This window comes from Dermochelys coriacea, chromosome 6 (assembly GCF_009764565.3).
Source record: "Dermochelys coriacea isolate rDerCor1 chromosome 6, rDerCor1.pri.v4, whole genome shotgun sequence".
Lineage (NCBI taxonomy): Eukaryota > Metazoa > Chordata > Testudines > Dermochelyidae > Dermochelys > Dermochelys coriacea.
Window position 1 is genome coordinate 45,492,617 of NC_050073.1, and position 22,612 is coordinate 45,515,228.

General features: G+C 40.2%; 1 protein-coding gene across 1 annotated transcript in view; it reads right to left on the minus strand.

Moving 5' to 3' along the window:
- SHANK2 (SH3 and multiple ankyrin repeat domains 2) overlaps nucleotides 1-22,612 on the minus strand; it is a 639,405-nt gene that overhangs the window by 511,838 nt on the left and 104,955 nt on the right. Inside the window, exons 8-12 of the mRNA XM_038407205.2 lie at nucleotides 22,207-22,315; nucleotides 21,760-21,911; nucleotides 20,471-20,638; nucleotides 10,524-10,640; nucleotides 767-844 (exon numbers count right to left, since the gene is read on the minus strand). Of these exons, the coding sequence (XP_038263133.1) occupies nucleotides 767-844; nucleotides 10,524-10,640; nucleotides 20,471-20,638; nucleotides 21,760-21,911; nucleotides 22,207-22,315 (624 nt within the window). The remainder of the gene's footprint in view (nucleotides 1-766; nucleotides 845-10,523; nucleotides 10,641-20,470; nucleotides 20,639-21,759; nucleotides 21,912-22,206; nucleotides 22,316-22,612) is intronic.

Sequence of the window (22,612 nt, forward strand, 5' to 3'; positions counted from 1 at the left end):
TCTAAAAACTCTCTCTCTCCAGTTAAAGAGACCAAGGAATGTTGTTAAAGTGAAAGCCTTGCTTAATAATTTACATTTCAAACTCTTTAACTGTCTCCCCCCCACACTCCGTTTCTTTAATAAACGGTTAAAAGGATTTTTAATAATGTGTTTGCCATGGTACTACGCAGGCTGAGGTCTCTGTATCCCAAACCCTGAGCGTTGTTTAAAACTGTCTGATGTTGGACCGTGACTGGGTTATGTTAACACCTTTAACTCATCGGGCACATATATTCCATCTGAATTAATACAACAGGGCTAAGACTAAATTTTTCAGCCTCCTTAAAATGATTCATTCCTGAACTGGGATGAAGCTCGTTGGTAAGGTGGTGAGGGGAAGGTTTAATCACCTGTACTGTATCTGTTCCATTATGAAAATGGTGGTTGATATGTTTTTAAAGTACTAGGTACATATTAAAATGATGGTCCAAAGCCATAAAGTTTGCATCTGAATCTGAATGTCCTGAAGCTTCAGAGTGTTTGCATCAGGAATTTCTTTTCCAGACCCACTTAAAATATCATGGTCTCAAATTTTACTGCAGCAATAACTGGGTTATTCGTCTGTTTCCATCTTAGAATGAAATCCCCACTGGTATCCCATGCAGAAGGCCAGCACAAGTTCAATACGCCATATAAGTCAACACAGGGTTTAAGAATACATAGGCCTTTTGCAGATCCTCTGCACAACGGCAAATTTCATCCTTATAGTCTTTTTTTTTTTTTTTACCTGAAATGAAGATTGGCTGTTATAATTCTTTAACTCCTTGTTGGCTCCTCGGAACAACAGAACTCTTGCACAGCTGTCCTGCAAATTGGAGAAGGAGGAACTCATTATTTATAATCTTTAATCACTAAAAACAGGCTTTAAATTATAAGATTTGGTGGTTATTTGGCATATGTTTTTGAACATAAACAATAAGTCAACAGTCCAAGAAATACGAAACTCTGTTCCAATCAGAGGATTTAGTTGATTAAAATAATTTTAATTTTCAATACAGTTGGAAAATTCTTAAATACCGTAGTTATGGGCAAGGTTCAACTTTTCAATGTACTGGAAACAGCATAAGAATGGCCATACTGGGTCAGACCAAAGGTCCATCTATCCCAGCATCCTGTCTTCTGACAGTGGCTCATGCCAGGTACTTCAGAGGGAATGAACAGAACAGGTAATCATCAAGTTATCCATGCCTGTCACCCCTTCCCAGCTTCTGGCAAAGAGAGGCTAGGGACACCATCCTAGCCCTGCAAGCAAGTGTAAGTAACAACTAAGGGGACTGCAGTAGTTATTGAGATTTAAATACCTTGTTAACAATTCAGAAAAACATATTGCAAAAATTACATCAAGTTATTAAACAAACCAGATTTTACAGTAACATTAGTGTTTTCAAATTAAACTTTGTACATTAAAGGTCTTTGCTCATGTTGATACCTTCCAGCCAGTGGGGATTGTTCAAGGAATAAATTATTGTGTTATATGATCAAGGGTACCACAACCTGGACCTAAATAATTAATATAGACATCCTCTAATCAGAGAGGACAGATTATTACCCCAATTTTACTTTGATTTTTCAGCATATATCTCAAACTAAGCAGTTAGCAGTTTTTAATGCAAACAGTATATTTAATACAAGTTTTTTTCAAAGAAACTTTTTTGAGCTGCTCATACAATAGCAAAGCCAGTACTCCATACACAAATAACAATATCACAACACAAAACTAATATACCCTGACCTCCTCCCCAAATGATGAGGACCAGATTACATGAGATCAGGTTCTGGTACAGAGTATGTAGTTGAAATCCTATCAGTATATTTTTTAAGTTGAATACACTGTATTGCAGTAAGACACTAGTCTGTACTGTTGTAAAATATTACTGATAATAACCTCATAGAAATTTTTCTATAGATCTGACATTTTTCGGCGCACTTGACTTTTTCTTGACCCATATATAGTATTCTATTTCCACAGGTCGTTTTTAATGTTCATCTCGGGACCCGTGCTTAACCAGTCCACAATTCAGAATTTTTTATGTTTTCTTGTCAGGTATGATTCTATTAGCTCAGCTGTGTGTTTTGGATTTGTTGTCATGTTACATTAGAAAGTTCCAGTCAACAAGATAGTTCAATGTGCTATCTTCTACTTACAAATATAATAGTAAGTGTGCAGTTACAGATAACAGAGCACATAATTTACTGTTTTTGTGACAAGCTTATAAATCAAATCATGATTCACAGACAGGTGTACATTCAGAAATTGCCCTTAAAAGTAATTTTCCTATTTCTGCTTTCCGATATACTGAGCCAGATCCTTGGTCCTGGTAAATCCCTTGTACTGCCCCCTTCAGCACAAAGAGGACTTATAGTTGCCCTAAATGGCCCCTGGGTGCCCCCGGGATCAGGGTTCCATAAAGATAGATAACATAAAGCCCCTTTTGCCCACTACTCCCTGTTCTGCTTGACAAGGTAAATCAAGCAGGTTGGCTTTGCATTTCTAGTCAGGATTCTAGCACCTGTCACAGAGAGGTAATTTAATATTTTTAAAAGGGATAAGATGCTAAACAAGATAATTATATATAGGGCCCTATCAAATTCATGGGCCATGTTGGTCAATTTCATAGTCATAGGATTTTAAAAATCATAAATTTCATGATTTCAAGGTTATTGTAGGGGGGGGTTGCGGTACTGCTACTCTTACTTCTGCGCTGCTGCTGGCGGCGGCGCTGCCTTCAGAGTTGGGTGGCCAGAGAGGGGTGGCTGTTGGTCAGGATCCCAGCTCTGAAGGCAAAGCCACCACTTGCAGCAGTGCTGAAGTAAGGATGGCACGGTATGGTATTGCCATTCTTACTTCTGTGCTGCTGCTGGTGGGGTGCTACCTTCAGAGATGGACACCTAGCCAATAGCCACCCCTTCTGGCCACCCAGCTCTGAACGCAGCACAGAAGTAAGGGTGGCAATACCATGAACCCCCTAAAACAACCTTGCGACCCCCCTGCAACTCCATTTTGGGTTGGGACCCCCAATTTGAGAAACACTGGTCTCCCCCATGAAATCTGTATAGTATAGGGTAAAAGAACACAAGAAACCAGATTTCACAGTCCATGACGCGTTTTTCATGGCTGTGAATTTTGGTAGGGCCCTAGTTATATAGCAGGGGTGGCTAACTTGAGCCTGAGAAGGAGCCAGAATTTATCAATATACATTGCTAAAGAGCCACAGTAATACGTCAGCAGCCCCCCCGCATCAGCTCCTCCCCACCCCCACCCCGTTCCAGCGTCTCCTATCCACTGGCAGCCTCGCAGATCAGCCCTTCCCCCTCCGTCCCCGCACCTCCTGATCAGCTGCTTCATGGCGTGCAGGAGGCTCTGGGGGGGAGGTGGAGGAGAGAGGGCATGGCAGGCTCAGGAGTGGGAAGGGGTGGAGTGGGGGCGGGGCCTGTGGCAGAGCCAGGGGTCGAGCATTGAGCACCCCCCGGCATATTGGAAAGTTGGCACCTGTAGCGCCAGCCCCAGAGACGGTGCCTATACAAGGAGCCGCATATTAACTTCTGAAGAGCCACAGGTTAGCTACCTCTGTTATATAATATTTCCTACCTGTGCTAAGAACTGCATCAAACCAACAGCTCAGGAGAGCACTTTACAGTGCTAAACAGGGACAGGCAAGGAAGAGAGTCTGTCCGTCTGTATCTATCTATCTATAATTAATTCATGGGACCATAATGTTTTTCCAAAGATTTTACATATTAATAATCAGCCAAGGGAAAATTCACGTGCTATAGCCTAAAGAAAGATCTAAAGATTTAAATAATGTTGATAGGGCTTTTGTTCTAGCACACCAATAAGTGACCCCTATTTCAAATTCATACCAGATAATCCTAGGCTGGCGCACTGTATGTATCAGTCATGTAATATTCACTATTCCCATATGTTCTACCAAGAAAAAATGTGAAGGGTGGATTGCAAGCTTGTATATTAAAGTTCCAGATTTCCTGACTCAGTCTACAATTTGATCATTAAGGTATTGTGTGCTCTGAAACTTATAGTATTCATAAACTGATCATAATTTAATTTTTAGAGTACCTAAATTTACGTTTATTTTATAATTTATTTGTCTTTCATAAAACACAGCATAGTTCTGAAAATACATTTCCCCTTCCCCCATCCCTCTCTTTTTGCAGTTTCTATCCAACAGTTCAACTATTCTAGTTTGTTTCAGGATTTTGTAAATCTAGTTTGGGCAATAAATTTAGTTTGGGTACTAAGCTTCAGCTCACAAGGAGTTTTATAACAACAAAATATTGAGATTTAGGGTGTTTTATATAATGTGAGAGACTCTGCCAATGGTATAATGTGCAGGACAGAACTGCAACACTTTACAGGCCTTTTTTGCTTAAATTTCAGTTAATATATTGGCTACATTTTGCAATTAAATACATTGGGATTCTACAATAGTTATTTCATTCCTTTTAAAATTTTGTATGTGATTTACAAATGTAATACAACTGTTGTGTTTTCTGCAACACCACAATATAATTGTATTCTTAGTGCCTTATTAATAGAGCTAATCAAAAAATTTCCATCAAGATGTCCTATGAAAATGATATTTTTCCCTGAAATGAAATTTTCACAGAATATGTTTGTTATGGTAGAATTTTTTTTCCAGTTTGCCCCCTTTATCTTCCTTTCCCCCCTCTTTTTATTTTTTCCCATTCAGTGAAAAGAGAGATAAAAATGAAGGGGATGGGGAAGGATTAGAAAACATTTCTTATAGCAAAGAGCTGAATGTATTTAGCTAATACAGAGAAGGTTAAAAGGTGATTTGATTAGCCTATAAGTATCTACAAGGGGAACAAATATTTAATGACGAGCTCTTCAATCTAGCAGAGAAAAGTATATCCAACTGCTGGAAGTTGAAGCTAGGTTAAATTCACACTGTATATAGGGTGAAAATGTTAATGTTGAGCTTAATAAATCACTGGAACAAGAGTCATGGTAGATTCTCCATCACTAGCAATTTATAAATCAAGATTGGATGTTTTTCTAAAAGATATTCTCTAAGAATTTTTTTGGAGAAGTTCTATGGCCAGTGTTTTAGAGGAGGTCAGCTTAGATGTTCACAGTGATCCCTTTTGGCCTTGGAAATCTATGAAGAACTGAAAACCCAAAACATTTTCAGATTTTAGGGTTTTTTTAAATATTCATGGGACAATTCCCATTAAAAACTATTTGAATTTTTCCATCAGCTCAGTTTATCAGTTCAAAAAAAGTCTACATCACATATTTTGGAAATTAAGATTCTTCCTACCAATGTTACAATTCTTGTTTTTTACAAAGTGCAGTATTGACAGTTTAATAAACTTTGATACTTACCATGTAATGCAGTTTACTTATGGTACATAAAATAAACATGAAGCAGCTTTTTAGCCTTCAGGGGTTTAAGTGAATTTTATAAAGATGTGTGGGCTGTCAGCAGATTAGATTTAATTTGTTGCCTAAAATCAAATATCTATTAGTTGATTACATAGTAGCACAGTAAGTAAAACAAATTCAATAGGTTGTATTTTAAAGGAATGTACATATCATACTTGCATAATTTATAAAATATAGACTAATAATTTCTATTTTTTTCTCTTGCTAGAATTTTATTGAGAGACCAGTAGCTGTAAAGTGACTTTAAAACAAAATCATATTTAGGTCGTCATTTAATTGGCTTCCAGGAAGGGGAAATTACTGACTGATGAGAGTATTTCCGAACAACTCAAATTGGGTTTAAAACAAAATCAAATGGGTAATGACTCCACCTACTGGAATTATAGGGTAAAAAGGACACTGTCACCCATCCTATCCTCTCCATCCACCTCCCTCCCCTTTGCCACAAGATAAGGCATCCTTTAACAGAAGGAACAAAGGAATGGATTAGTAGAGATCTGTAACAATTACTTACTGGTTATAACAACAACACTGCCAGTAAATAATTATTCATTTTCACACATCCCTGATCAGCCAGCCCAGGAAACAGGGAACATGTGGGATATAACAGTGAAATCACAAAATAAATTTGTTAGTCTCTAAGGTGCCACAAGTACTCCTTTTCTTTTTGCGAATACAGACTAACACAGCTGCTACTCTGAAAAGTGAAATCACAGGATGCAAAGGGGCCAGTAAAAGTTCCAGAAGGAGAACGTCTTGGCTCAAAAATGTCCACTAACGCTACTATATGCAAGGATTGCAATGTGTGGTAAAGGTTTGTGAACTATAGAATGTGAAGTTTCAATATAAGTTTTTTGTCCTCTTTAATGTTCCACAAAAGTCCATCTGGTGTCAATGGGCCTTCCTTGTTAGCCACGACATAACACCTTTTGTTGGAGAGCAGCACTTTACACTAGTTAATGTCTCTCTCCTCTCTGGTGATTTACAGAGGCTTACAATACAAATGCTTAAATATTACCTTGCAACATGACACAGATGCTATAAGTGAGATGAATGCATGCAGCAACCCACGAGCATTCAAAGTCTAAACACTAAACACATTCTTATGTTAAATTATTCCAAAAATCGTCTCTTGAAAAAATCAAGATTTTTAGAAATAATAAAGGAAGTGAGGAAATCTGCTCTGACAAGTTTTTTTCAATCAAGATGGAAATTAATTAAGAAGCAGATGCTTTAACAGATGTTTTACTAGTTACAATCATGCCTCATTACTTGTGTTTTTCTAATGCAATGTAGCATTCCATGCACAGTATCCTAACATGGTTTTAATACATACAGTGCTGGAATGGTATAAAATGACCCAGTGTGAAAGTAAAAGCACAAAGCCCTGTTTGCCTTATACTTAGGAGTAGTCCCATTGACCTCTCAAAGTTACTCACTTCAATAAAGCAAGGTTTTGCCTTTGAATTTGCATATCCAAATATGCAAAACAATAGGCTGTAAGGGGGGAAGCATATCTACCAGTAGCAGCTCATTGCTATGACTGCAACTCAAACTTAATGCAACCAAACTTCACACCCAATGGAGGACTAGATTGAGAGTTTACTCTCAGTCCTGAGAAAGTGTGATGCTCCAGTAGCAGCTCTGGAAAGAATCAAAGAAGACTTCCGAGGTCTCTTCCAAGAACTTCAGCTTGGACATCCCTCTGACTTCCAACCCCTCTCAAGATCTTGGCAAAATAGGCTACATCATTACCATTACCAAAAGCACCAAACTTGTCCCCACATCCAGTTAGCTCTGCTTGCTGGTGCATGGAGGGCTCTGCCAACTCCCCACTTCTCCCTATGCCCTTGCATGCAAGGCAAGAGAATCAGACACTCAACTTCTGCTCTCTGCCTAATGTCTGGATTCAAGTCTAGAGTAGGCCCTGTACAGCCAACTCAGAGTGATGGATGGCATCTTAAACCCCTTTACTCCCATGCATAGCCACTCACCGTAGTCTGAGCCATAATTATTAAAAGAAGATTTGTCCAAAATAATTGCAGATATAGAGAGCTATATTTTAAGAGCTACAGCTCTGTGGTCCTTGCATCCTTTTATTTAGTTTATCTGCTCAGGGTCAAATTCTATCATCTACAACTCATGCAGTCCTTTTTCCAGATGTAAGTGAGGTCAAAGTTGGGTGGATAAAAATTAATGATTTTTAAAAAAAAAAATTAAAAAAATCAATGTTTTTAATTTAAATCGAATTTTTTTTGATAAAATGCTTTTTGAGGGAAAAACCTATCTATCTTAATTAATTAGTCTCTCACAGTTTGTATGGCAACTTCCACCTTCACTGTATGTATATATATATCTTCTTACTATACGTTCCATTCTAGGCATCCAATGAAGTGGGCTGTAGCCCACGAAAGCTTATGCTCTAATAAATTTGTTAGTCTCTAAGGTGCCACAAGTACTCCTGTTCTTTTTGCGGATACAGACTAACAAGGCTGCTACTCTGAAACCTATTTAAAGATAGTTTTAATTAAGATATATTATAGCTCAAAGATATCTCATCATGGAATAGGAATTATAAATTCTGATTTTATAGTATGGGACAATATATTCATGTAATATTTAAGAAAAGTTTTGTAAATGAGTTCCAGTCGTTCATTAAGGACCCAATCTTATGGGGCTCCAGGGGTTTCTGTATAGATTATTTAGGTTAATCTTTCTATCTACGCAATGGGACTCAGTGCTCAGTCTAGAAGATACCATCAGAGATGCTTAGTTTTGCTGTTCTCAAACTGTGGATTTGTGTCTCCAGAGAGAACAATGCTTGTTAACAGCAAAAATGTTAAGGAGGTGAGAAATGACAGATCTCAACCCTAATGTACGTCTGCAAATTTGTGTACACAGAGTCAATCCCTTACCTCTCTCTAAAAGTGCAAAGTTTCAAAAAGTTCAATGAGTAGAAGATTGCTGGGGCGGAAAAGATCTGGACAAGGAGAAGAAGTCTGGAGCAAATGTGAGAAGAGAGGACAAGCAGTATAAACAAAAGTGAAACTGTTTGAGCAGTATAGTCCAGAAGTCCTGAGGACTTTCTGAGTATAGCCTTCATTGATTTGAGATATACCGTACCATTCTCTCACTAGAAGGGAAAACCTATAATGGCAGCAGGCCATAAAAGAGACCCAGTTTGAGAACATTTTAATGAAGTTCCTCTATCTGTGGGTAAGACAGGCATGCGTGCAAAATGCAAACCGTGCAACAAAGAAATGCAAGGCCTGGTTGACGGAATGAAACAACATCAAGAGAAGTGTTCCTTCTCAGGAGGAAGCTGCGTTGAAGATGATGAAAAGAACATGTCTGAACATGCAGGATCTTCAGGTTGCTAAACTTTTTTATTTCATACTTCTTTCTTGCCTGTCTTCCTTCTGGATTATTCTTGAATTCTCATGTTTGAGCAAAAAATATAGTTGTTACTCTATGGTACTATCATTTTAGATGCAGTTGTGATAAAAAAATAAATAGCTGAAACAGGCAGATCTTCCTTTTACAATTTCACCTTTAAAGTAGTACCGAGTGTCAGTGAATGCAATGAGTAATACTAAATAAGCAGTAATACTAAATAAGCTTGGTTGACGTGGTGGAATCAGAGGGTGGATTGTCCAGCTGCTCCTCTTCGCTGAACTTTCTGAACTCAAACAAAACACATCTAGAGATTGTTGTTTTGCTTTCCTTTTTTTTTTTTCTTGGTAAATTTCTTTATAGCACGTCATTAGATGACCAACTCCCCTAATCACTTTGGAGCCGTGTTCCCTGTCAGGATCGTCATCACTCAGGATTTGTAAGCCAGCTTCAATCATTTGGAAAGCTTCAGAAAGCTTAGGAGGTCTTCCATGAGGGTCCCCACATCTGTACCCCAGAGTTCAGAGTGGGGAAGGAACCCTGACATGGTGGCAGAACGGTGGGATCATTTTGGACCAAAAGCACAATAGGATTTTAAGAGGACATTTTTTTTTCCTTTTGGCTGCTTGGAAAGCAGGAAGGGGTTTTTTTTTAAACTGTGAGGAGCTGGAGTTTGTTTTTTTTCTCTGCCTTAGGGCAGGGTAGTTAACTTCCTGCAGGGGAATTCACAAGTGGCAGTCAAATTTCAATGGGTTGGTTCTTCTACTTCTTGGCCCTCTTCTTCCATTGCTTTTGTCACCTCTAGTTGAATCAGATCTTCATTGGTTAGCTCTTCTCCATGTGATTACAGAAGTTGTGTAACATCAGCTTCTTCCAGCTCATCAAAACCTGCTTTCTTGGCCAAGCAGAGAATATCTTTCTTCATAGCAGGGACAACACCTTTAAATCCTATTAAGTCACTGGAGACAATGAGGCAGGCAAGGAGGCTGAAGATGCTGTAGGCTAGGAGAAGCATGTTGCGCAGCAGCAGCTTCCCCTACTCAGCAAGCACCAGAGGCGGGGGGCTCAACCCTCAGCCCGCCCACTCCACCCCTTCCCTCAAGCCTCCACCCTTAACCTGCCTGTTCTCCCCCCCACATCTCATCCTCCTTTACTTCGTAGGCTGCTTCCTCGCTCCTCCTTCCTCCCCCTCCCTCCTGAACACTGCAAACCAGCTGATTGCCATGGGCAGGAGGCAGGGGAAGGCGGGGGAGCCTGCTCACCAAGTCCTCGATCCTACCCCGTCCTTCTTGCCTCCTAAACGCGGCAAGCCAGCTTATTACCGCGGGCAGGAGGTGGGGGGTGCGAGCGTAGGGAGGCTGCCTGCTGTGGAGAAAGCAGGCAGCCAAATAACACAAGAGTGGAGCATTGCTCAACTTGAAACGAGCATGTTCCCTAATTGATCAGCAACGTAACAACAAAACAATGTTAACCAGGATGAGTTTAAGCAAGGAGTTCCTGTATATGTTTGCTGATGATGTTTTAAAGAAAGTCATACCAGTGAACTGGTGGAAGTCAAATTTCAGTTCCAGTTCTACTCTACTTCGTACATTTCATGAAAGATTTTTTTTAAAAAACTCCCAAAAAAGACACAGATATACAAAGCTATAGAAGAATGATAACTAACCTGGTTATAAAGGGCACAAATATGCAATGCTGTATTTCCTGAGGCATTCTGTGCTCCCATATCTGCTCCATAAAAAAGTAAGTGTTCTAAATGCTGGACATGTCCATATCGGCAAGCCTATAAAGACATAAATTTAACATTTTGATTACTATATAGTCTTACTGTATCGGATAAATATCCCAATTACACATTTCTTCATACAAGAATATGCTACATCCTTATGGCCTAATTCTCAGTTATTCTGTATGATTCTAGAGTACCGGTAGGAACACCGAGAGACACCACCTCCATCATTCCCCTCCTTTATTTCTCCCTCCTAAGGTCCACCTTGTAATAACCCTCCTTTCAGTACAGCAGCATTTGGTACAGTTCTGGCCCTCCCAAGAGAGTGCTTCTATATCTGATGAAGCCAGTCATTACCAAGTGACACTTTTCCTTGGTAGAAAGGGTTCAGGACTCACACTCGGATACGGTGCACAGCAGCTTGCACTAAGTGCCTGGGTTGGCTCCAAAAAAAACACTTTAAAATGGAAGTAAGATTTTAAATGAAAATAATATTTGATATAGTAAATATGAAATTGAGCAAGTTAAGGGTCAGATCCACCTACCATTGAAGTCAATGGAAAAAACTCCCACTAGCTTCAATAGAGGCCTAATTGGGGCATAAGGCCCAGATCTTGTAAAAAACATATACATGTGCTCGAGTTTGCACATTAAAGTGGAAATCAATGGGAGTCCTTATGTGCATAAAGTTAAACGTGTGCTTAAGAATTTGGAGGATAACAGCCTAAGTTACAATGAGATAAATAGTTCCAAATTATGTACCTACCAACATGTGCTTGTTACTCCTATTAATGCAGTGGGAACTATATACAACAGAACCAAGACAAAATATTCATTTACCTGCAAAAACTATGATTAAAAACACTGAGCCCATAAATTAACATGCTGCATATTTGACTGAAAAACATTTATTTTCTGTTTATAGGCATCTGAGTAGAAAATCAAGCTTTCTTGGAAAGGTGACACTAGATTGCACTGCAGACGATCTGATTTCTGAACACTGCTTTTAAAGAGTGAAGATATATTGGGGAATTAGATTAGCCAAAGTATTGTAAGTCAATAATTTTTCACAACATTGTTTCCTTCTGAGTATCTTCCTCTAATCTGTGAGCACAAGAGCTACAAGAGTGTACTTCAGAAATATGTATTATATCTATGGGTCTGACTTTGATCCAAAGAGAGAAAACCTGTGAATTATCTGGCCAGACACACTGCCCAAATTTCAAATACTAAATAGGTGGAATTAATTGTTCACTGAATGAGACCATGAATTATTCACAGAAGTTATCGGTGAATAATTTTCATTAATGAATAAATCTGAGGGGAAAAAATCACAGTATTTCTGTCTATCAATCTTAGTGACTTATCTGGCTCCCACTACCACAGTACATGAATGTCTCAGAATCTTTAAGGTACTGATTCTCTTCCCTGCAAGGTAGGGAAGTGCTATTATCTCCATTTTACAGATGGGGAACTGAGGCTAATTAACCTGTCCCACATCATTCAGTTATCCTATGGCAGAGCAGGAAGTGAAACCAGGTTTTCCAAGTCCCAGGCTAGTGCCCTAACTAGTGAACCATTATTCTTGTCTATGGTCACAGACCATTCACAAGCAGAAAGACGGGGTGGGGGAACAATATTTGTTAAATAGTTTACTCATTATGAATAATTTGCCCAAGTAGAGGGGGAAAAAAACAGATTCAATGAAAACAGAACAGGAAAGATTTATTCTAAAAGCCATCAGAAAGATATTATTCATCAAGGAGCAAATGGAACAGCCATATAGGATGCCCAAATCTATCACTGCAAAATGATAATGTATATTTGTGTTCACAAGTACAGTCTAGATTAGGATAGACAGATACTGAGTTCCAGAATTCAGATGCCTATATCTCCAATAGTCAGCCAGCTAGTCAGTGCAGGCATGCAAAGGACTAAAATGTTGGAATCTCACGTTTCTAATACCAATTTTTCTATTGATTCACTATATGATCTTGGGCAAATCACTCCATCTCTGGGCTAAAATCAGCCCTGAATCAAGGGGACAGCTCCCATTTAAGCAACCAGGAAATATGACTGTTCACGCTAGAGCTGCAACTAGGGTTTTTGATTTCAAAGGGCTGACTTTCAAAAATTAAGGAAATTAGTTTGGGAAGTGGATTGGACTGAAGAACTTATGGATCTAAAGGTAGAGGATGCCTGGGATTACTTTAAATCAAAGCTGCAGAAGCTATCGGAAGCCTGCATCCCAAGAGAGGGGAAAAAATTCATAGGCAGGAGTTGTAGACTAAGCTGGATGAGCAAGCATCTCAGAGAGGTGATTAAGAAAAAGCAGAAAGTATACAGAGAGTGGAAGATGGGAGGGATCAGCAAGGAAAGCTATCTTACTGAGGTCAGAACATATAGGGATAAAGTGAGACAGGCTAAAAGTGAAGTAGAGTTGGACCTTGCAAAGGGAATTAAAACCAATACTAAAAGGTTCTATAGCCATATAAATAAGAAGAAAACAAAGAAAGAAGAAGTGGGACCGCTAAACACTGAGGATGGAGTGGAGATTAAGGATAATCTAGGCATGGCCCAATATCTAAACAAATACTTTGCCTCAGTCTTTAATAAGGCTAAAGAGGATCTTAGGGATAATGGTAGCACGACAAATGGGAATGAGGATATGGAGGTAAATATTACCATATCTGAGGTAGAAGTGAAACTCAAACAGCTTAATGGGACTAAATCGGGGGGCCCACATAATCTTCATTCAAGAATATTAAAGGAATTGACACCCGAAATTGCAAGCCCATTAGCAAGAATTTTTAATGAATCTGTAAACTCAGGGGTTGTACCGTATGATTGGAGAATTGCTAACACAGTTCCTATTTTTAAGAAAGGGGAAAAAAGTGATCTGGGTAACTATAGACCTGTTAGTTTGACATCTGTAGTGTGCAAGGTCTTGGAAAAAATTTTAAAGGAGAAAGTAGTCAAGGACATTGAAATCAATGGTAAATGGGACAAAATACAACATGGTTTTACAAAAGGTAGATCGTGCCAAACCAAACTGATCTCCTTCTTTGAGAAGGTAACAGAGTTTTTAGACAAAGGAAACGCAGTGGATCTAATTTACCTAGATTTCAGTAAGGCGTTTGATACCATGCCACATGGGGAATTATTAGTTAAATTGGAAAAGATGGGGATCAATATGAAAATTGAAAGATGGATAAGGAATTGGTTAAAGGGGAGACTACAAAGGGTCCTACTGAAAGGTGAACTGTCAGGCTGGAGGGAGGTTACCAGTGGAATTCCTCAAGGATCAGTTTTGGGACCAATCTTATTTAATCTTTTTATTACTGACCTCGGCACAAAAAGTGGGAGTGTGCTAATAAAGTTTGCAGATGATACAAAACTGGGAGGTATTGCCAATTTAGAGAAGGACCAGGATATCATACAGGAGGATCTGGATGACCTTGTAGACTGGAGTAATAGTAATAGGATGAAATTTAATAGTGAGAAGTGTAAGGTTATGTATTTAGGGATTAATAACAAGAATTTTAGTTATAAGTTGGGGATGCATCGATTAGAAGTAACAGAGGAAGAGAAGGACCTTGGAGTATTGGTTGATCATAGGATGACTATGAGCTCCCAATGTGATATGGCTGTGAAAAAAGCTAATGCGGTCTTGGGATGCATCAGGAGAGGCATTTCCAGTAGGGATAAGGAGGTTTTAGTACCATTATACAAGGCACTGGTGAGACCTCACCTGGAATACTGTGTGCAGATCTGGTCTCCCATGTTTAAAAAGGATGAATTCAAACTGGAAAAGGTACAAAGACGGGCTTCTAGGATGATCTGAGGAATGGAAAACTTGTCTTATGCAAGGAGACTCGAGGAGCTTGGCTTGTTTAGCCTAACTAAAAGAAGGTTGAGAGGAGATATGATTGCTCTCTATAAATATATCAGAGGGATAAATACCGGAGAGGGAGAGGAATTATTTCAGCTCAGTACCAATGTGGACACAAGAAAAAATGGATATAAACTGGCCACCAGGAAATTTAGACTTGAAATTAGATGAAGGTTTCTAACCATCAGAAGAGTGAAGTTTTGGTATAGCCTTCCAAGAGAAGCAGTGGGGACAAAAGATCTATCTGGCTTTAAGATTAAACTCGATAAGTTTATGGAGGAGATGGTATGATGGGATAACATGATTTTGGTAATTAAATATTCATGGTAAATAGGCCTAATGGCCTGTGATGGGATGTTAGATGGGGTGGGATCTAAGTTACCCAGTAAAGAATTTTCTGTAATATCTGGCAGGTGAATCTTGCCCATATGCTCAGGGTTTAGCTGATTGCCATATTTGGGGTCGGGAAGGAATTTTCCTCCAGGGTAGATTGGAAGAGGCCCTGGAGGTTTTCCGCCTTCCTCTGTAGCATGGGGCACGGGTCACTTGCTGGAGGATTCTCTGCTCCTTGAAGTCTTTAAATCATGATTTGAGGACTTCAATAGCTCAGACTTGGATGAGAGGTTTTTTGCAGGAGTGGGTGGGTGAAATTCTGTGGCATGCGTTGTGCAGGAGGTCAGACTAGATGATCATAATGGTCCCTTCTGACCTTAGTATCTATGAATCTATGAATTTAGCCCTCTGTGTCTGTCGGCTAATCAGTAAAATGAGGCTAATAATGCTACCCTACCTGTAAGTGTTTCCACAGACTGCTGTGGCTCCCTCTGATGTCACGTAATGGTGTGCAGGAGTCTTTGCCTCTAGCACCCCATGTTGATCTGCTGTTTGGCACTGTGATTTGCCTGTTCTGTCCACAGTTTATCCTTCCAGCTAAATTGTGTCTAATCCAGACCTCTTCTGAAGTAATAAAAGTCCAACTAAGTACATCATCTCATCTAGCTATTTGCCTAGTTTTACAACAGGGCTACATAAAAAGCACTAACGAAGTCAGTACAAACTAAAATTTCATACAGACAATAACTTGGTAATATTGCTCTATATACTATACACTGAAAGGTAAATCTAAAAGTCTAATGTCCTAGTGAAGAGATCCTTTCACCCTTCTCAGGCTACTCCTCAACATGTCCTCTGGTGTCAGTGCTCAGTCCCTCCCCACCTCAGCTCAACAGTCCTTGTGCTGGGAAGAGGGTTATGCCCCTCCTTAGGGTTAGTAGAGGAAACCCAGCCTCACCCTCTGGTCTGGTTGCCGACCCAGAGACCCCACGTTAAGCAGCTAAGTCTGTTCTTTTAGATGTGCTGCTGTTTCCCTGGGCTACTTGCTATCTCCAAATCCCTTGTGCTGTTTTCCAGGAGCCTGTGGTTAATACAGCCTCTCCTCTGGTTCCCAGACCTCTCAGGCTTCTCCCTAGGTCCTCCCAGCTCCTTGTTCCTCCCCTGGAACACCGACCCACAGTGCTGCCTCCCTGGGCCTTTCCCCCTTTCCAGGAGCCAAAACAGGGACTAACTCCATCCTTGGGGTCCTCTTCAAATTGCCTTCAGCAGGCTCTACCCAGAGAGAGTGGGAACTCTATCTCCGGTCTCGTGGGTTTCCTTTCTCCTGAGTTCTCTCCTCTCTCTATGTAGTCTTCCCTGACCCTTTCACAGCTGGGGTTTCTAAGGATAATTAAGCTGCCAGATCAGGATCAAATGATGGATAGTCACTATATCACAAGCAGGGCTTAGCCCATCTCCCCTTAAAAGGCCACCCAGCCTAGGACACTACCTCTACGGGGTTCTGTGAAAATTAATCACTAGGGCCCAGATCCACAAAAGTATTGGGGGTTACAATGTTCATCATTGTGACGCCTAACTTTTAGGCACCTAAGAAATCCTTGGAACTAAAATGGGAGCCACAAAGCCTGAATTAGATGCCTAGGTTCCCTATACAATGTATGCAGAGAGATAGGCACCTAAGAATGTGATCCACAAAAGCCAGCATGCTAGGCAGAGAGTAGCCTTAACTAGCCAAAGGGAGATGCTCATGAGAGAGATGTGCTAAACCCTGCCGTTCTCACAGAGTTAGGTGCTTAAGTCTAGGCTTCAGGAGACACCTATCTCTGCTTGCAATCCACAGCTGGGAACCCCTCTCCTGGATGTGAGTGGTTTAGCTGTCTATGCTGTTTCTTGCAAGATGAGTTAGGAACCTTCTTAACTCCACACAAAAGAGAAGGAGGAAATGCCACCTCTCTTATAACTTTTAGATCAGTGGTTAGAGCACCCAGCCAGGATGTGAGAGACCCAGGTTCAGTTTCCACCCTCTGCCTGATGGGGAGAAAAGATTTGAAAGGGGTCTCCCTCCCACCCCCCAACAGAGTGATCTAACACTGGGCTATCAGCTATTCGGATGTAGGTCTGCCTCAAGTTCTCCTATTCCATTTCCCATAAATAATTAATTAGTCATTGGAGCAAGAGGACTGGACCTTTCTCTCTCTCTCTGGATAAATACTAAAATAGTAATTGTGAGCCAAAGTGGAACAGCTTCAACAGGAGAGACTACAGCAGTCCCACAACAGAATATCTCATAGTCCAGTGGTTAGGGCAGTCACCTGACAGGGGGCGACCCCAGTGCAAATCCTTTCTCCCCACCAGGCAGAGAAGGGAATTGAACTTAGGTTTCCCACATCGCAGATGAGTGTTCTAACCACTAAAAGATATAAGGGAGCCAGCAGCAAATCAGTTTTTGATGGGGTCTGATCCAGTGGGTGCACTCAGTGAGGGTGAGGTGAGATAAGCATTCCCCCCTATCATCCCATGGTTGTGGATCCTGCTGGAGCTTAGGCAGGAGATAGGTATCCCAATGACTAGAGGGAGGCAGTAGTGCCCATGCAAGGAGGCAGAAACATTGGTGCCTAGGGAACTTTTACAGTGAACATTTACGCACCAAGTGAATTTAGGATTTGATGGCAGCTGAGCAGTTTTGTGGATTGCAGTGGCTACTGGAATTGGGACTTAGGTGCCCAAATTAGGTACTTAATACCTTTGTGAATCTGGACCTAAATGACTTTTCTAGTAAATGAGTAGAAACCACGCTGTGATTAATGACTTCTTTACTATCCTAAGTCACTTCACATCTCTCAGAAATGATAATAGATGGGATAGCTTTATACTGCCATCTTTCACACATCAGAGAGGGGTACTGACACTGACATTGTTGCTTTCTGAGCATGGATTGCTCAATTAACCCATAATCCAGATTTAAACTTCCTTGATTTATCTAGGATTAAAACCAAGAAGATGGTTGTGGAAAACATAGCCCCCTTTCAATGAGAGAAATAATTACTGTAAATGTATTAATTTGGGTTTTCATACAGAGAGGATTCTTCTTTGTACTTCCAGAGATTGCAGGTGAGACCATTCTTTGAAAGAAAAGTTCCTCCCCATCACTGTCACCTAGACTTCTGAGGGAATCAAAAGAAACGCTTACCTACCTCCAATTCACACACACCCCGCCAACCAACTATAATGGTGGTTAAATCCCTTTTACTTACTTCCTAATAGAAATGGACCCAAATAAATAACCAAGATTCGAACACCCTAGACCACTGAAAAAGCTCTGATCCAAGTCCAAACGTTGTAACTCATACCCACCTCCTACTAAGAAAAGAATTGTGTACTAAGAAAACTATGATGAAGGAAAAGCAGGCATCCTTCTTAGGTCAGAAAACCTGATTTGACATCCTAGGATATTTGTCCATGAACACACATAGGCAGATATACCAGACCAATTCATTTTAGCAGTAACCAAGAAACTAATCCATACAGAAGACAGACTGAGAAAATAATTGTACCAAACATGGGAAACTGCTGGAATTTTCAAATACACTAGTGTACTGAGCTGCTTCCGATGTATATCAGAAGAGGCTTCTATAGTATCTCTGATACATTTCCATAGAAATCTTACTGCCCTTTTTTTTTTTTTAAACTTTAATTCTCTCCAAAACATTATCCCCAGGCCACTGGTAATTCTGCATCTAAACCTTCCAAGGGTCCAAACTGGCAAGGTGGTGAGTGCCATCAGATCCAATTAATCTCAGTGCGAGGTAGATATGCTCAATAACTCAGAGAATCAGGTATCAAGTGTGAAATTCAGCCCTGTGGAGAGGTTCAGCAAAAGGCCTATGTACCGTTTACAGCACTTCATCCAAGTTCCAGAGCATACTGAGAAAAGAAATTTTTTGCTATAGTTTTTGCGCGTGCACACATGCGCCCACACACATAGAGCTTCCTTCGTTTCTTGTCTCACGACTTTAATGATACAAAATGACCCAATATCTGATGCCATAACACAATCTGTGTGCAGCAATCCTTCCAATCCTTTTGCCTAGAGCAGTGGTTCTCAAACTGGGGATCAGGACACCAAAGTGGGTCATGACCCCATCTTAATGGGGTCGTCGGGGCTGATGTTAGACTTCCTGGGGTCCAGGGTCCAAGCTGGAGGCCCACCGCCCGGGGCCCAAGACCAAGGTCCACTATCTAGGGCCTGAGACCGAGGGCTTCAGCCCTGGGTGGCAGGGCTCAGGTTACAGCTTCTCTCCCTCCCCCCCCCCGCCTGGGGCTGAAGCCCTTGGGTTTGGGCTTCGGACCCCCCACCCATGGTCAGGGGATTTAGGAAGGCTCAGTCTTCGGTCCACCCTCCTGGGGTCATGTAGTAATTTTTGTTGTCAGAAGAGAGCCATGGTGCAATGAAGTTTGAGAGCCACTGGCCTAGAGACTAGACCCTCCTACAGAGAAACACCAGCAATGCCAGATGTTATTGGTTTTATGCTGATTTCCTCTAAGCTACATATCTCCTTCTCTTAATACAGAGACTGCACTTAGAATGTCACAACCCACTGCTTCATTTCATGTACATTAAGCACACTGTTGATAAATCCCTTATTTGAAGGTCTGAGAGGAAATTCCAATCTATTAGGAGAACACATAGGAGAAGAGGCCTAAGAAAAAACAAGTCTCAGACAAAAAGCATCTTACCGAATCATATGGATTTCTATGAAGAAAGAGATACATAGGCTTCTGGAATACAGAGACAGGATGCCTATCATTTCCCAGAGAAAGATTCCTGGTTGTTGTTGCAAAGCTGAACAAGCTATACCTGAAAAATAATCATGGTACACCATTGTCTAGCTCAAGAGATCACCAGAACCCTAGGTTCTGAGATTAAACAAGGCCCTAAATCACTCTCTTATGTGGACCAGGTGACAGCAAATGTATCTGCCTACCAAATATTGAACACTACTTGAGCAGAGCAGTCAGGGAGACCCAGTTATGGAGAAAGGGGAAATGTCACTTGAAACTTTTTTCTAGAAGAAAGGAAGCAAAACTCAAATTCTGAACTGGTTAGGGCGAACCAGTGAGAAACATCCTGTACAGCACACTAAAGGATTCCAAAATCAGGACTTGTGTCCACATATTCATTATATTACCACCAATAACTAAGGTCAAGATATTTCTGGTATAAAGGAACAACTAGCATGACCAAGAAAATAGAAAGTGGCATCTGAAAAATAAAGATCTGTGAATATTTTTGCAATGGGGCATTCCTAACAGAATGCTACAATGCAGACTTCCAAGAGTCCACTAAAGGGATGTGCAATACCAGCCAGCTGGAGCAGTAATTTGTGCAACTATGTCCATAGAAACTGTGAAGCTTGACTGCTGCAAAACTCTAGTTGACAGGATATTCACTTCACTAACAGCAAATTCCATGGTACTAAACAAAACAAAAGAAAGAAATCCCTGCATATATAAATTAAATACCTTCCAATAAAAGATTTTACAGAGTCCCACACAATATGCAAAATCTTGAAAAACAATCTGTTGAGCAGGCATATTTCCTGACCTCACAGTCCCGCAGCTATAAATATAAAATCTAATGAAGAGTAATCTTTCATACCTGATGAATCTCTTGCCATCCATTTTCGTCTTTGCAGCTGACTGTAGCATGTTCATGAAGTAAAAGTTCACAACAATAAGGGTCTCCTCCTACTACCGCGGTGTGGTATAGTGGTGTCAATCCACAGCTGTCCTTGTAGTTAGGAGATGCTCCAAGCTCTAAAAGGGTCTATAAGTAAGTATAAATGGTGAACATGTCTGAGCAAATAACCAAAGGACTCTCTGTATATTTATACCTTTCCAAAGTGTTGTTTAGTAGGTGGCATTTTTTGTTACTGTTATACAAGCTGGCTGAATGGGCTGCAGTACAGACAGCCTCAGAAGAGATGTGGCACAGTGCCAAAGGTCCATGGTAATTCAGGCAATTGGTGCACTATGTGAAGTCCTAGAGTTGGTACTCAGGGGATCTGCAGGTGACAGACTGAGTAGCAAAGACTGCCACTACCCATCCTGTTATCGAGTTGAAAAATTGGGTGTTTTAATAAAGTTGTGGCTTTTGGCCACTCTTCAATGGCAGTATGCCTTACCAAAAACATTGTGTAATTTGAAATCATGTCCAGAAGGAAGTAATGGAATTTCATAAACACAAGATTTAATCTAGAATGTCAAAATAATCAACAAAACCAGTGAGAGCAGGAAGAAAAAACAAAGAGGCCAGTATTAAAAAGATAAAATGTATAATCCATGCTATTGGCATTTACTTTCAAAGACAGATAAACAGCAATAACAATACTCCCATTTCCTGCAGACAGATCTTACACTATTTATCAGTGCACAAAGTTAAGGCCATGTCTACACTACCACTTATGTCAGCAAAATTTATATCACTCAGGGTGAAAAAAACACACCCCTCAGAGACACAAGTTTCACCAGCATAAGTGATAGTGTGCACAGTGCTATGTCAGCGGGAGAGCTTCTCCTGCCACGTAGTTACCAACGCTCATTGAGGGTGTTAAATTACGTCGACCGGAGAGCTCTCTCCCATCAGCATAGAGCAGTTACATGAGGGATCTTACAGTGGCGCAACTGCATTGATACAGATGTGCCACTATAAGGTCTCTAGTGTAAACATAAATTATGTTTCAGAAGTGATGGTGAAACAGACGCTTCTGAAATGAAAGGACCTTTTGTTGAATGCAAATCCTGAAAGTCAAAAGCCTAGAGTAAATACTTAAGCAAACACAAATTAAAAGATCTATTAAGGACAATATGATAATTAACTCCAAAGCATTTTCCTTTATATATTGTTCTGTATAAAATAATGCATAATGTGGCTCTGAGAGAATTTACCTTGAGGGTTACTTGGTTCTTGGCTCTAGCTGCTTTGTGCAGAGCTGTCATTCCATCTTTGGCTCTGAAATCTAAATGTGCCCCTCCATTTTTCAGAGCTTTGATCACTTCTACAGTATTATCATGCTGAGCTGCCAAAGTTATAGGAGTTTCTAAAGACAAAAAGAATATCATGTGTGAGAAAAATACGAGCAACTTTAACAAAAAAAGTCTTTACAAATATTTCAAAAATATTTTAATTATTAGATTTTAAGTATAAAACAGATGAAACACTGCCTTAGGAATATCATAAACTATCAACTTACCTCCTTCATATATTGGAACTATAGGTTTTGTTAAGACCGAGCCTTTAAAAGGCAATAGATTCAGCGGGTAGAATTTGGTTTTGTTTATACAGTAAAACCAGAATGCGTACCACTTTATGCATTGATTTCATTAATCTCTTACCTCCACTCTCTAGGTCATGGTAGTTGGGGTCCAGTCCCCGATCCAACATCTTTGTGATTTTTTCCACTGAGAGATGGTGAACATGATCCATAAATTTTCTCAAATTAGCCTGAAAGAAATAGTGACGACTGAAAAGTCCTCAGATCATACGAAGAATATTCCAGTTACGACTAAGATCTTCAGCTGGTATAATCACCATAGCTCCATTGACCTTAATAGAATAGTGCCAATTTACACTAGTTGAGGATCTCTGGCACTAAAATGGTACTCAATCAGAGCATAGATTCTATGGAATGCAATGGTCAAAATTAAAAACAAGAATATGCTGCTTACAACATTCAGGAAAAAAATTACTAGAAGTCCTATTCATAAAGAAATCAGACTGATAAGATGGAGATCATAATTA